Source organism: Exophiala oligosperma, assembly GCF_000835515.1.
Source record: "Exophiala oligosperma strain CBS 72588 unplaced genomic scaffold supercont1.10, whole genome shotgun sequence".
NCBI classification, from domain to species: domain Eukaryota; kingdom Fungi; phylum Ascomycota; class Eurotiomycetes; order Chaetothyriales; family Herpotrichiellaceae; genus Exophiala; species Exophiala oligosperma.
Window position 1 is genome coordinate 776,517 of NW_015622827.1, and position 14,952 is coordinate 791,468.

At 52.1% G+C, this 14,952-nt stretch overlaps 6 protein-coding genes across 6 annotated transcripts; 4 read left to right on the top strand and 2 right to left on the bottom strand.

Moving 5' to 3' along the window:
• The first annotated feature begins 124 nt into the window (after positions 1–124).
• PV06_09454 (uncharacterized protein) lies at positions 125–2,094 on the top strand. Its single transcript, XM_016410907.1, has 5 exons — positions 125–308; positions 433–502; positions 553–669; positions 723–1,413; positions 1,471–2,094. Exons 1-5 carry the CDS (start codon positions 288–290, stop codon positions 1,715–1,717), a joined length of 1,146 nt encoding a protein of 381 aa, XP_016258714.1. The 5' UTR covers positions 125–287; the 3' UTR covers positions 1,718–2,094.
• Positions 2,095–3,271: 1,177 nt separating this feature from the next.
• Positions 3,272–6,195, top strand: PV06_09455 (uncharacterized protein). Its single transcript, XM_016410908.1, has one exon. The coding sequence runs from the start codon at positions 4,211–4,213 to the stop codon at positions 5,600–5,602; it is 1,392 nt and encodes a 463-aa protein (XP_016258715.1). The 5' UTR covers positions 3,272–4,210; the 3' UTR covers positions 5,603–6,195.
• Positions 6,196–6,262: 67 nt separating this feature from the next.
• Positions 6,263–8,319, top strand: PV06_09456 (uncharacterized protein). The gene has a single exon (XM_016410909.1). The coding sequence runs from the start codon at positions 6,754–6,756 to the stop codon at positions 8,071–8,073; it is 1,320 nt and encodes a 439-aa protein (XP_016258716.1). The 5' UTR covers positions 6,263–6,753; the 3' UTR covers positions 8,074–8,319.
• On the bottom strand, positions 8,320–10,600 carry PV06_09457 (uncharacterized protein). Its single transcript, XM_016410910.1, has one exon. It carries the CDS (start codon positions 10,472–10,474, stop codon positions 8,591–8,593), a length of 1,884 nt encoding a protein of 627 aa, XP_016258717.1. The 5' UTR covers positions 10,475–10,600; the 3' UTR covers positions 8,320–8,590.
• Positions 10,601–10,734: 134 nt separating this feature from the next.
• PV06_09458 (uncharacterized protein) lies at positions 10,735–12,086 on the top strand. The gene has a single exon (XM_016410911.1). The coding sequence runs from the start codon at positions 10,853–10,855 to the stop codon at positions 11,894–11,896; it is 1,044 nt and encodes a 347-aa protein (XP_016258718.1). The 5' UTR covers positions 10,735–10,852; the 3' UTR covers positions 11,897–12,086.
• Positions 12,078–14,422, bottom strand: PV06_09459 (uncharacterized protein; the record flags this gene model as incomplete). Its single annotated transcript, XM_016410912.1, has 2 exons — positions 12,218–14,422; positions 12,078–12,139 (listed from the first exon to the last, which is right to left on the bottom strand). The coding sequence occupies exons 1-2, from the start codon at positions 13,998–14,000 to the stop codon at positions 12,078–12,080; spliced, it is 1,845 nt and encodes a 614-aa protein (XP_016258719.1). The 5' UTR covers positions 14,001–14,422.
• Between the last annotated feature and the right edge of the window lie 530 nt (positions 14,423–14,952).

A 14,952-nucleotide genomic window follows, 5' to 3' on the forward strand; every position in this document is an offset into this window, starting at 1 on the left:
CAAGGCCCAAAGAGGCAAAGCGCGAGGGCAAGCGCGACCCCAGAGTGCCAGTCAGTGGCAGTTCCAGGGCCTAAACAGCCGTAGATTGACAAGTCGACCGTTTACCCCCTAATTTTTTGGACGCCTTCACTTTGATCCTCCGTCTCCTTCAGTCCAACACATCACCGTTGCGCAACTCTTTTCTGGTCTTTCTTCAATCGTTTGTTCAATCTCGTTCTCATCGCCGCGGCGACCATCTCGTTCGTCCTTGTTCTTCCACAGCGCTACTTCTAGTGATATTTGTCAAGATGTCTTCACCTATGAATGCGGTATGCCGGCCAACTCTTCATCCTTCCCATCATCACATACCGACAGGAATATCTCTTCGCCTCCTATGCTTTACCTACCCCTGTTTTCTGTATTACTAACAAAGTGCGCCTGGCGCAGTCAAAGATTCGGAGGAAGAAGAATGTCAAGAAGGGAATCCAGTTCTGTCTCATGGTTTGCGGTGCAAGCGGAACCGGTGAGTGACTCTCGCCTTGTTTCCATATGCCAGTGCTGACGGCACTACAGGTCGAACAACCTTCGTTAATACCCTATGCGGAAAACGAGTCCTCCAGCCCAAAGACGCCGACGATGCAGCCAATGCGCACCTCGAGGAAGGTGTGAGAATCAAGCCGGTAACAGTTGGTATGTGGGACAACATACAGCAAGAAATAACTTGTAAGCTGACGAAGAGGTAGAACTTGAACTGGATGAGGAGGGCACTCGTGTCTCCCTGACTATCGTCGACACTCCCGGCTTCGGTGATCAGATTGACAACGAATCGGCATTTGGCGAAATTGTTGGTCACCTTGAACGGCAGTACGACGATATTCTTGCCGAGGAATCTCGTATCAAGAGAAACCCTCGCTTCAGAGACAATCGTATCCACGCACTCCTCTACTTCATCACTCCCACCGGCCACGGTCTCCGAGAGCTGGACATTGAACTGATGAAGCGCCTTTCTCCCCGTGTCAACGTCATCCCCGTCATTGGCAAGGCTGATTCCTTGACCCCTGCTGAATTGGCCGAGTCAAAGAAACTGGTCATGGAAGACATTGAACACTACCGTATCCCGGTCTACAATTTCCCCTACGATATTGAAGAAGATGACGAGGACACCGTGGAAGAGAATGCGGAGCTCCGTGGGTTGATGCCGTTTGCCATTGTGGGGTCAGAGGACGTGATCGAAGTTGGCGGTCGACGAGTCCGCGCACGACAGTACCCATGGGGTGTGGTGGAAGTTGACAACCCGCGTCACTCGGACTTCCTTGCCATTCGTAGTGCCCTCTTGCACTCCCATCTTGCCGATCTCAAAGAAATCACGCACGACTTCCTGTACGAGAACTACCGTACCGAGAAACTCAGCAAGAGCGTGGACGGAGGTGTCTCGTATGTGCTCCCTATCATCCATACTAGTGAATCGTTGGCTAATACATGTGACAACAGTGGACAAGACTCGTCGATCAACCCCGAGGACCTTGCCAATCAATCAGTCCGGCTCAAGGAAGAACAACTGCGCCGCGAGGAAGAGAAGCTGCGTGAGATCGAGGTCAAGGTCCAACGTGAAATCAACGAGAAGCGACAAGAACTGTTGGCACGCGAGTCTCAACTACGTGAAATCGAGGCACGCATGCAGCGTGAGCAGAGCCAGGGTGTGGAAGACCTCAACGGTCACGGCCAGGCTGATGCATAAACGACGTCCGGGGATCCGCAGAAGTTTTCTTTTTCTGCTGTCTCATGCAGGCCATGGATTTTTCAAAGCGAAGCAGAACTTGCGTGAGGAGATGAGGCTGCACAGAACTTCAAGCGTCATTGAAGCGGTGAGGCTTGAAGACTCGTCTGTGGGTCAAGCTTTTGTTGCTGATGGGAGACATGTCATGTCTAGTAGAATAGCGACCTTTTTTAATGAGCGGTGACTGGGCCTGGAAAAGAGACTCATTTTTTAATCGAACATGTCAAGGATTGTGCATAAGTTACTACTATTTGAGCAGCGAGTTCCATGAAGGGGAGCATGCGGAGGACTCGTAGTCGTAATATCACTTCCATTATTTATTGGTCTGTGGCTGATCAGTCCACCTGTAAATTTGCTTGCTTGGTTACACAACGAAAGCCTCGGGGCCTCGAGCCCCTGTATCTTGGCCCATGGTGCGGGAAGACGTGGGATGTACGGAGTACTCAAGCTGCTAGTGAATCAACTTCGCTCTTGGGGGCCGCAGGAGTGTGCCTAAATTCTCATACTTCCTCCATCCAGTTTAGTGAGTGGCCATTGCGTTGATGGTGTGGACGCGGGGGCTGTGGAGGAGGGGTCATTCACCCAAGGTGCCTTGGTGTTTTGGTGGTGCAAGCATTGGGCAGCCCTGGTGCCGGGGGATATTCTCTCTGTGGACAGCGACGTCAAGCACTGCGACCGCCTCTTGGAGAATTGAGCAATGAGAAGAGGTTGAGTAATAAATCGCGCACCATCGGGCAGAAAAGAAGCAACATTGCATCGAGGTTGGGGCCATGCTGTGTCACCGACGAGATGTGACTTCTTGCAGCCTTTTCTCCGCAGAAGTGCTTCATCCCGATATGAATGTGGTTAAAGAGGGAAGCACCCGGTCGTGCCTAATCCACAGCTGCTGTTTGCTCATGACGCTTGTCCTTCTGACATGATATTTCGAAGGATCATCTCAGTTGAAGGGGCTTTCTGGGGGGGCAGTTGGTGCTCATATCAGCCTCGAGTTCTGAATACATGGCTTCTCTGAATAGGACGTCAAAGCTCTAGAAACAAGTGTTGTCATGGTGCCACGAGGATCGTGTTCATCAATGCTTAGACATGTTAAGCATTCCGTTGCTGAACGCATTGTGCGCGGGGTTGATGCATTCAGCAACATGGATGGACGTGGAGTGCATTGCAGATTGCAGTAGCCTTGCATCGACGCCTGGTGAGCCTTTTTTTCAAGCGAAGTCTGCGCAGGGAAGGCACTCCACGTCGTCAATCAACTACCTTAGTGAGGAGGCTGCTCTCGTGGCGACGTTTTGATATGGACACAGGGCATCTTTGTCCAGCGCTCCCCTTATCTCGCACCCACAGAAATAAATACGTCAAGGTGGTGATACTTGTACATTGTATAAGAACAACGAGACCAGCACTCGAGGGCTCGTGATCAGCTGCATTCTGCAAATCCCGCACACTCTTCGCTTGTCATCCTTGCAACCCTCCACCTCATGCGAATCTCCGATCGATCTTCATATCTTCTTGCAAGCTGAGAAAGTAAATTGTCCCAACATGAGCCTTTTTCGACTTTATCTACTGGCCGTTATTCGGCTCGATAGGTATTGCTTATCTACCAGCATGAGCTGACCATTCTGCAGACGTGGATGTACCTCTCTACTCGTACTCGGAGCATTTCCTACGACCACAGTGCCGCACGCTATACGGATAGTCACCACTCAACGAACAATCGTAACCCTCTCCAACAAGCAAAAGCTTGGTACACTTTGACCCCACTGGCATCTGGATCTTCTCCGGCAGAGTCGAAGGACTGTTACTCCAACGGAACGTCACTGAAGTCCGAGACAAGAACCTCGCCTTCGACCCGATAGACGCCAGTGCCGGCCGTCAACTCAAGGACGGTGCAAAAGAGTAGGAAGCATATGTGACAGCGACGAGGTATCAGGGACGACATTGAACCATCCTGACCACTGACACCATCACTGTCAACCACGAGGAAAGCGAGAGGCTCCATCCGTAGGACTTTGGCGGGAAACAAACTCCCAAGCTCAGACCCGCCTGGTCCTCCATCGTCTCCTCATCGATTCGCCATATCAAGCCGCCTGGTGCCGCTATTTCTGCCAAACTTCCCCTACCTCTCTGGCGATCAACTCCGTTTCTCACAAAATCATCGCATCTCGAGATTCTCATCTTGTGCTGATAGTTGCAGAAGCCGTCGCTTTCTACAATCGCGCTGTTCCACTAACAACACGCTTATAAACACAACGAGGACCCTGATCCCGATTCTTTCCATACATGTCTCTTAGTCAACCAGGTTCACGAGGCTGGATTTCCTGACCATATTTCTTCACCCCAGTTGCAACCCTCGGTCGGCACACTAGCAATTTACAGGCTCTCGCTCACTTTCAGTGAGCCACCAACATCGTCTCACATCTTGCACTGTCGCCGGTGGTAGTGGCCATTTCCAAGGTCATGTCGGTGGTGACCAGCCAACCACCATCTCCAACACGGAGCTCAAGCGGCCTCAACTTCCTGTCCAAGATCAAATCACATAAGGACCCCAAGTATCTGAGCCCGCAACCACACCCACCTGTTCACCGAAGTGGTAGTTTTGGCAGCAGCAATGATCATTCCAACCGTGCCTCGTTGTTTTCGGTGCCTGCACAAGAAGGAGCAGGCCTGAAATCTCGACGTCTTAGTGCGAGCCCTCTGGATGACTTTGTAGTTGACGTCTGCCCACTGGAAGACGAGTTTGTCTCAGCTTCCAAGATCGGCCGTCGGAAGGAGGTCGGTAGAGGCGCTAGCGCAACAGTGAAGATCATGCTGAGAAGGGGTGACAAGAAATCTGACGGCGCCCCTCTCTTTGCTGTGAAAGAGTTTCGAAAGAAGTCCATGAGAGAGACAGAAGATGACTATCTTCGCAAAGTCAAGTCAGAATACACTATTGCCAAATCTGCGAATCATCCCAACATCGTTAAGACGGTTCGATTATGCACGAACAACGGTCGTTGGAATCATGTTATGGAGTATTGCCAACAAGGTGAACTTTTCAGCCTGGTCGAACGAAAGTATTTCAAGGCCGAAGACCGGAATTGCATTTTTAAACAGGTCCTGAGGGGTGTTGGATACTTGCATGAACATGGCATTGCCCACAGAGATATCAAATTGGAAAATTTGCTCATGACCGACGAAGGTCACATCAAGATTACAGATTTCGGGGTCTCGGAGGTCTTTTGCGGTGAGCATCCTGGTATCGCGTCATCTCGGGGGCTTTGCGGCCAAGGGATGAGGGAACATCGAATGTCGCCGCCGGGAATCTGTGGATCGAGGCCATACATTTCTCCAGAGGTGCTCGCCGAGGATCGCGAGTACGACCCTAGCAAGCTCGATGCATGGAGCTGTGGTGTTTTGTTCATGACGATTTTCCTGGTTGGAAACCCATGGCAAAGTGCTCGCAGGCACGAACCCAACTATGCAGCATTCTTCAAGGGGTGGGAAACCTTTCTTTCTGGATCTAGAGAGACGATCATCGACGAAAACAACTATCCTCACTGTGGTCCAATGTTCAATGCTTTGCCTTCACATTCACAGCGACGTTGTATATTGAAACTCCTTCACCCAGATCCTGACAGGCGATGCACTGTGGCTGAGGCATTGAATGATCGGTGGATCAAGAACATTGACTGCTGCTCACCAGAAACCTTGGGACCGACAACGACCAATATTGATGTGACAAAGATGGGTTCTGACAGAATAGCGGCTCGAATGAGAATACAGGCAAAGCATAATCATCTGCCGCCACCGGTAAAGCGATTGCCGCAACATCGATTTGACATGGGGGACGGTACGTCAAGATACGACTGAGATGGAGCGTGTTGGAAATTTCCTTATCGGTAATCTGAGAAGATTCCGGGGTTCCTTTTATTCTTTATAGGAGGTATGCTTGCATCGATCATCGGGGAGTCAGGATCATATTCGCGTTACGAAGTGCTCGGAAACGCTGGTGTTGAAGAAACCAACGATCTTGAGAATAGGTTGGGTGCGAGTAATTTCTCATCTGGAAAATGGGATCGATGAGAAATGATGAACCTGGGTGGTAGACTGCATTTTAGATTCATCCGGAATCATGACCTGGCATGGTTTCGCAAGACTAGCCTCGCCGGTAAAAGTTCGTATCAATATGAGTTTATGTCTGGAGGTCATTTAGGTTGCAGAGAATGATCAAAACTTGAAGGGTAGTCGAATGCTGCAGAAGATGAACAGCACAGGCTTGACCGCCTCTTGACAGCACATCGACAAGGTTCGTTGATGATGGTGGAACAGTTGTTTTGACGAATCTTCCAAGTGATGAAGTAGTTAGTCATTGTCTCGCATGGGGTTTATAATTGCGTTGGATTTCTGGATGAATGAGATATCGATCATTTAACCCTCTTTGTACAACAACACACCCTCGATACGAGTTAGGTACGTACAAGTATGTGGGTGTACAAAGTAGGCTCAGCCTCGTGCCCACGTGTAAAATAGCATGTGTCGCCAGCCTTGCCGGGTACTAGTATCCTGGTCCTTTACCAGGTAGGCAGCTAACCTCGGCAGTACTCCGTGGCCTACCTACAAATAAGCCGGTAACGGAGTGGTGGTTTAGCCTGCTGCGTGGGCAACGTGCCTTGACGTGATTTGAGCAATAAAAGTGAATTGAAACGTTGTCGGTAGGCGCAACACGCTCTCTCTTTTCTCTCCTTGCCGTTGGGGACACTTTACATACTCTTATTGATCCTGTGGGAATATCTTCTATTCCGTACCAGTGTTCGTGCAAACAGTCTTGTCAACACCAAAGGAAGAAAAAATCGGCGCTTGTCCTTCCTGATTTCTGGCCTATTGAGTCAAGAGGTCGACAGGCTAAAAGGTGTTGATATCACGATAATCAAAAAGAACAGACACGAGGAAAAAGTCGTCGGTACAATTACGAAAGTACCACTTTCAGCATTACCTACCTAGGTTGTCCAAACCAAATTCAAATGGCAAACCCTCCTTCTTCATCAGGCTCCCCTCAACTCGGCACCAACAACGAAGTTCCCAACCCGGACCAACCTTATCAACCATTCATGGACGTCCGACCGCCCACGACCGCGGGCCTGTCTGACGCCAACGGGTCCCCCTTGACGGAAAGGGAGATCGAAGAGGTCGAGAAACGTGAACGTGAAGATCGTCAGGCGACGCCCGAACCCGAGGATTTCAACATATCGTTCCCTCAAGACCTACCCACGCCACCTTTTCTGCACGTCCAGGGTGTCCCCAACTTTCGAGATCTGGGAGGGTACGAATGTAAACCACCATCGTCTGGGGCGGCGGCGGCGGCGAGATCGTCGTCCGGTTCTGGTGGTGACGGCGACGGCGTTTACGTTTTACGCAAAGGTCTATTGTTTCGATGCGCCCACCCTACCCACCTCACTCAATCCGGGGCCGATTACCTCGTCAACACGCTGGGAGTCAAAGACATGTACGATCTCCGCAGTCAACCCGAGATCAACAGGTTGGCCGCCACGGTGGCGGAGTCTGGAAAGGCCGTCTACCCTCTGGCCGACCCACGAACCGGTTGTCTTGATTCCGTGCCCGGCCTCACCCGGCACTTTACGCCGGTTTACCAGAGCGAGGATTACGGTCCGGTGGCCCTGGCGACGAAACTGGCTTGGTACACTGCCGAACACGCCCACGACGAGGACGCCGGGTTCGCCTACAGTGAAGGTTTCGTCAAGGCCTACCGTGACATCGCCGTCCACGGGGCTTCGGCGTACGGGGAGATGTTCAGACACTTGTTGGAAAAACCGACCACCCCTCTGGTCTTCCACTGCACGGCCGGTAAAGACCGGACCGGAGTGTTTGGTGCCATGATAGGGAGGTTGGTGGGGGTTCCGGACGAGGTGATTTGTTGGGAATACGCCTTGACCGAACCCGGGTTGGGTCATTGGAGGAAAGAGTTCATCGATCGTATCTGTTCCCAAGGGATGGGAAGTGGTGGTGGTCGAGGAGGAGGAGGGGGAGGAGGAGGTAAACAACACAACCCACCCCGAATCTGGCCCGGAGACAAACCACAAATCACGAGGGAGGCGGCCGCCAGGATCTGTGGCAGTCGAGCCGGGAACATGCGTGCCTTTCTCAGACTCGTCCTCGACCGGGAATTGGGTAGCGTGGAGCAGTACCTCAGCGAGAGGTGCGGTTTCAGTGAGATCGAAATCGTCAAGTTGAGGGATTCTCTGATCGCCAAAGTTTCCCCTACCGATGTTGTCAAACAGTGTGAGATCAAAGGCTGGACCGCCGATGGTGGCGTCGAGGACTGAAGAAATCACTACACTTTCGACAAGAGAGCTCATCGGATGTGGGCACGAACAACACCGAGAATGGCATGGGTATGAATACCTCCCGCGGACCTCCTACTTCCTTCTGACGGGGAAAATGATGGGGGTTGTGCAAAGAGGAAAACGAAAAACAAGAAGAAGAAAAAAATGAAAACGGTCCTACAGCTTGTGACAGGTTTCGTTGCGTTTTACATAAAACTAGAATAGAACGAGAGAACGTTTTGTTGAGCTTCCATTTTTCCAGTCTCTCGGAATGCATTGTTATATATCAGCTACTCCTGCTGCTCGCAAATACTCGCTTGCTTTGGGGGGAAAAACGCTCAAAAAAAGAAAACTTCGACTCGACTCGACTCCTAGCGATTGACAAAGATAACGAGACGAAACAAAACGACCTTGTACATTTTGTTTCTTCGGTCTCAAAGCTTCTCGAGAATCAGAGAGAGACGGACTGGACTGTCTGGGACGGGCGAAAACTGCCCCCTCCCCTCGAGTGTTGTCCTCAAGACTCCCTTCTCCTCTCTTCACCACCTCCGGTCACTCCTCCTCGAACAAGTGGACTCCCACCGCTACCGGGCATCCTCGTAGGACTCGCAGCGGCACTGACACCACCACCACCCTTTTTGTCCTTTTTGATGAGGTTGGCGAAAAAGTCCGCCGCAGCCCTGTTGCTCTGCTTGTCGTACGCACTCGTCGCGGAAGACAAGGTCGGTGTTGCCGTCCCTCCCTCTGCGGCTCCAGCCTCACTCCCCTGTCGACGCATTGGAGTGCTGCCACCGGGGCCTGTTCCGCCGACTGGTGTGCCTCCCCTTCTCTCCGCCGCGGCGGCCGAGACGCGTTCACTCTCGCGCTCGCGCAGCCGTCTCGTGGCTTCTTCCGCGTCGAAATCGATACCGTTCACGTTGATCTGATACGGTCCAATGTGATCTGCCATCCGGGGATTCGAGACCCCTTTGATCGCATCGTCTGCGTCCTCGACGGTTGCACCACCCGACGGGGCGGGAGCACCTTTGCGGGACTTCCGTTCGGCCTTTTCGTCCTCGGCCTTTAGTTTTTCCAAGCTTTCACACTGTACCAGCAAAAATTCCTGCACGGTCGGGACGGTGACGGTTTCGTCGTGCGTCGTCCGTGGTTGGAACGCCGGTCTGGAGTCCGCCGGGTTGCGGAGTGTGGATTCGTATACTTGGACCGCCGACTCCGATTCGGGTTCGGACGACGATGTCGTTTGGCCATTTTGGGTCGGTTGTCTGGTATCCTGTTGTTTCGTCGTCGACCAGTCCAGCGCTTGTTCGGGGGCATCCTGAATCTCCACGGACCACGCATCGCCAACCGCTTCCGGATCGAACCCTTCCTTGAGGATCCTAATTTTCCCCCACGAGTCCCAATTCGGGGGCACCAAGATCTTATCTCGGTCGATGATGTTGTATTTGGCGACTTCTCTTTTCAGGAGGGAATGTATGCTCAAGCTCGAATGTATCAGTGTCCGTACATTGTTCGGGTCGAACGTGGCAGTGTAGACCAGGGAGGCACCGTGCTTGAGCAAAACACATCTCAACCATTGCATGAGGAAGTCGAACTGATCTTCTCCCCAGCTGTTCTCTCGTTCTAGCGTCTCGATCTTTTCTGCCTGTATACACACGACCGACAGCGGTATTCCCAACCCTTCGTCCCACTCCCCTGGTCCCGGAGGCACTATCGCCGCACCTATTGATTTCTGCTGTTCGGTCGTCGTCGCTGTCGTCGCCGCCGCGGTTCCTCCAGGCTGGACTGACGGCGCGTCCGGTCCGACTCGTTTCTCCTTCCACGCCGTCATGACCTCTTCCATCTCGATCTTGGTTTGTTCGTCCAAGCTGAGGATGACGGATCGAAGCAGCCTGATCCATTGTCGCAATTGTCTCGCCCATTTGAAAGGGTCTTGCCAGTCCAACAGTATCGTTATCAGAGTGTCCTTGACCGTTTTTTGTGTGAAGAGGGGCTTTAAGAGTGGTGCGAAGTTGGCGCTCGGGTTCGACAGCGTGTAGACGTTCAGTCTCGCCAGTACGTCCTCTTGATCCGCGTCCATCACGTCGTAGTACGTATAACCCAACGCGTAACGATTCGACAGGGGTGCCGTCGTCCGCGGTGGTCTTCGTCTGTCGTTGTTGGCGTATCGAGAGCGCAGGTTTGGAGGGTTGAGCTGTTCGAGGAACTCGCGCTGTTGATCGGGGGTGCCACCGAGGACGAGGAGTTGTTTTTCTGTCAAGTCTTTGCCTTTGGAGGCGCTGTTCAGCATCGGAACCCATATCGCGGGCTTATCCCCATCCTTGCTGGCTGGCCGTCTGGACATGGATCGAGACGGGGGTAGGGAGGTGAAGCTGGAGGAGACTGGTTGCGATGCCGCCAACATGGCGAAGGAGATGTGGAATCAAAGGACGAGGAGATTGCAAACTATCGTGACTATGAGGGATTGAGATTCTTCATGAGGACACAATCGTCTTGTTATTGTTTTTTGGCTGTGTAAAGGATGTTATTCACAAACGAGGCTTGTGTTGTTGACGTGCAGATGCAGATGCGGATTCGATGGAGAACGAACAGAAGTTCATCGCGTCGTTTTTCTCCACAAGAAATTAATTAATTCTCCAATGTTTCCATGCGAGTACAATTCAATACTCTGCACATGCGAAAGATATCTACTTTTTGTTCAGTGGTCTCTCTCCCTTGCCAGTATAACTAGGTGCGAGTAGAAAAGACTTTTGTCTTTTTCTTGCAAGTTCCCTGATCCAGCATGAACGCCATCCGTCAAACCCAGGCCTTGAACAAGCGAGAACTCGAAAATGCCACACCACCATCGGCCTCGTGGCACGCAGATTACAGAGACACAGCGTACATATACATTGGTGGCCTAAATCTAGATTTGACAGAAGGCGACGTGATCACCATATTTTCACAATTCGGTAACCCTACGCACCTCAATCTGATCAGGGACAAAGAGACGGGCAAGAGTAAAGGTTTTGCCTTTTTGAAATACGAAGACCAGCGCAGTTGCGATTTGGCCGTGGACAATTTGACGGGTGCCGATGTTTTGGGCAGGTTGCTCCGAGTCGACCATACAAGGTACAAGAAAAGGGACGACGAGGACGAAGATACCTACCGCATCGACCGTTTGGAAGCGCAAGCCGAGGGAGACGATATGAACGGCAACGGGAAGAGGGGGAGTGGCGACGATTACGACGACACAGACGATGACGACGGACGCAGACACAGACACAAGAAACACAGACCCATGTTGAAGGAAGAGCGGGAACTGGAAAAGATGCTAGCCATCACACAAGGCGGAGACGAAGAACAAGATCCGATGCGCGATTACTTAATCCGAGAGAAGAGGGAGGAAATTGAAAGGGCGAAAGAACGCCAAAAGTCCAAAAAAGAAAAATCTGAGCACAAACATAGACACAGACGTAGAGATGGCGAGGACGTCGAGGATGAGGGAAGACGTCGACATCGACACAGACACCGAGATGAGGATGAAGATGGTAGGAAGACGGAGCACAAACATCGTCGCCATCACGGAGATGAGGAAGGTCACGATGATAATGATGATGCTGCGGAGGAAGAGAGGCGACACCGACATCGACATCGACACGGAGACGAGGGGAACCATGCAGACCGTTCCGAGCGAAATAGACGCAGTGACAGAGACGCAGACAGAGATCACAACGAGTCTAGATCCAGCCATCGTGATCGGGATCGTGACGAGAAGAGGCAAGATCGTGATCATCGTGAGCGAAGACGGAAAAGATCTGATAGTCGCGATAAAGATCAGGTATAGCCGGACGGGAAACCATGCGTTTCACAAAGTCATGAAGCTCTATGATGTTAATGTTGTCGTCTTTTACTCAACCTGGCGGTTCTATCAGAGCATTTTTTATGTACGACCAGAATTGCGAGAAATTCGTTTCGAGATATGTACACCGGAGATATCCAGCACTTGCTCTTCTATATGGCTTGCCTCATTTCAGGCCTTGTCCCTTTTCCAGCAACTGTACCCCTAGATCTCTGAGTTTGAATTTTTCTGGGGAAAAGACGCCAAATGTCAGTACATCAACAAAAAAAAATCAAGGTCCTTGAGAAAAGAAGGAGAGAAACTTACGAATTTTCCCACTGGCCGTCTTTGGGTAGTCATCCACAAAGAAGACATACTTGGGCACGAGATGATGGCTCATCCTGTCCCTGACCCACGACCTGACCTCGTCCACGGTGATGGGGTTCTTCTCTCCCGAGGGCAAGTGGTGCCTGCGGATGACGAAGGCGGCCACGATCTCGCCGTATTTTGGATCCGGCAGGCCCACGACGCTCACCTCTGCCACCCTGGGGTTCGCAAACAAACAATTCTCCACCTCGAGGGGGTGTATGTTCTCGCCGCCGCGGATGATGAGGTCTTTGATGCGACCCGTAATGCTGACGTAGCCTTCTTCGTCCATGGAAGCCTCGTCGCCCGTGTGCATCCATGTCGTCCCCTCGGCGTCGGCCTTCATGACCTCGGCCGTCTTTTCCGGTTGACCCCAGTACTCCTTCATGACGAGGTAACCGGAGACGGCCAGTTCGCCTCGCTCGCCGATCCCCAGCACGCGGTCGTGGTCAAAGGGGTCGACCACCTTGGCCTCCACGTGCGGGAGGAGTCGCCCCACCGTGTTGATGCGCTTCTCCAGGGGGTCGTCGGTCGTGGTCATGGCCGACACGGGGGACGTCTCGGTCATGCCGTAGCAGATGGTCAACTCGGTCAGGTTGAGCACCTTGTGGAGCTTCTTCATCAACTCGGCGGGGATGGAAGACCCCGCGGCGATGCCCGTCCGGAGGTACTGGAACCCTTCGTTCGCGACGGCACCATCGTCTATGAGCTCGAGTTGGGACAGGAACATGGTCGGCACGCCGTAGAGGGCGGTGGCTTTTTCCTCTTGGACCGCTTTCAGGGCCGCAAGGGGGTCGAACGCTTCGGTGGGGAAAACTATGCTCGAGCCGTGCGTGGCCGTGGCCATGTAACCCAAAATGCAGCCGAAGCAGTGAAACAGTGGCGGCGGACAGCACACGACATCGTCGGGCGTGAGAAGCATTCGATCGCCTATTTGTTGACCGTTGTTGAGGATCGACCGGTGAGAGAGACAGGCGGCCTTCGGCATTGAAGTCGTCCCCGATGTGAATTGGATGTTGACCACTTCGCGATTGGAAAGAGGAGCGTCTGGCGTAGGTGGGCGCGTGTTCGTGTCCTGACAGATCGAGGACCACGGTTTTGTAACGTTGTACTTGGCAGCGTCTACTCGGCTGGCGGAATTGTCGACCAAGACTATGTTCTTCAGAGACGGGATCGCTTCAGAGGTAAGAGTCGTACTGGACACGTCTGGAACAATTGCTTCGAGGATTGGTGCGTTGGACCGGGGAGCTTTAAAGGGGAGATTCGTCTCCGTCCCAATGACCAGGTGGGTGGCTGATAAGTGGTTAAAGGCCGAAATGATCTGGGCCGCGGTGAAAGCTGGGTTCAGCGGAACCAAGATGGCTCCCAGTTTGAACAAGGCATACGTTATAGTGGCGAATTCGAGATTGTTTCCCAAAGACACGCACACTCGATCACCCTTTTTGACTCCCAGACTCTGCAGACCCCGTGCCACCACATTACTGTCGAGGTCCAGCTCGTTGAACGTGAGACGCTTGCTCTGGTGCCTCGACACGACGGCGTCTCGGTCGCCGTGTGCAGAAACGATCCGGGCAAAGTTCTCGCCGACCGTCTCTTCGAGTAGCGGTGGCTGAGAAGGTCCCCTTGCTCGAGATGTCGTCAAGATGTCACGACGCTGTAGCTTTGACGACACAAAAGTAGTAGACTGTGTGAGTGACGGCCTCCGCCATCTTGCTGCTCTTCGCGACCGTAAGAGTGGTTGCATGTTGGATGTGTGTTATCATCGTACTCTTCGAACTTGAGGTCGGGTAACAGTATGCTGGTGATATGTATCTAGACACCTAAACCCTCGGAAACACCTCCTCCGTGATCAAGGTGGTTTACAGAGTTAGGTCGGAGGTATGCTGAGGCGACAAGGTCAGGTATCTCAAAGATGGTCCTCTGTGAACACCTTGTCCGGAGTAGTAACTTGTAAACTACCACGTCCCAGATAGCTCGTACATGTATGAACACATGAACATATGTACCAAGGTACGGTACCTGTGATATCGGCTGGGTACTATGTTTACCGTAAACCATCAACCATCCCCCGCCCTGGTCGGTATGATAAGTTCGGTGGGTAAACACGACAAACAAGTGTGCCTTTATTGTACGTATGGCAGAGGCAGACACATAAAGACACAAAAATACGTGTATATCAAACAAAAACAAAACGAAAGCAATGAGGCATGAGAGAAGACGAGAGAAACAATGTGTCAGCTCTCTTGTTGCTGGTTTTGGGGGCTTGTTTCGGTTAATTATTCTCTCTTTCCGAGCAAAACTGCTGGTCCTCCTACTCCGTACAAGGGGGGACAAGAAAAAAGCCACCGAAGTCACTGACTCGACTCTCCAGGCGCCATATTTTGGGGGGAGAGAGGAAATATGGAGGCGGGGGAGGCCGATCAGCCTAGGCTGTACAGAGAGCAAAGATTGCGGGTCAATATGGGCAAAAGACACACGGCTACTATTTGGTACTTGTAGGTAAATCTGTAAGTTACGGGAATACTTACCAAGTAAGTCAGATATTTACAGCACTCCTCCAGGCAGGTTACGGACCCGGCAGTCCAGGAAAACAGTGTGATCTACCTAGGTAACTTGACGCAGTACATAGTAGAGGGGAATAGAAAGATGCACAATTCTGCGGGGTAAAGGAAGTGAAATACTCCGTGGTCAACGAG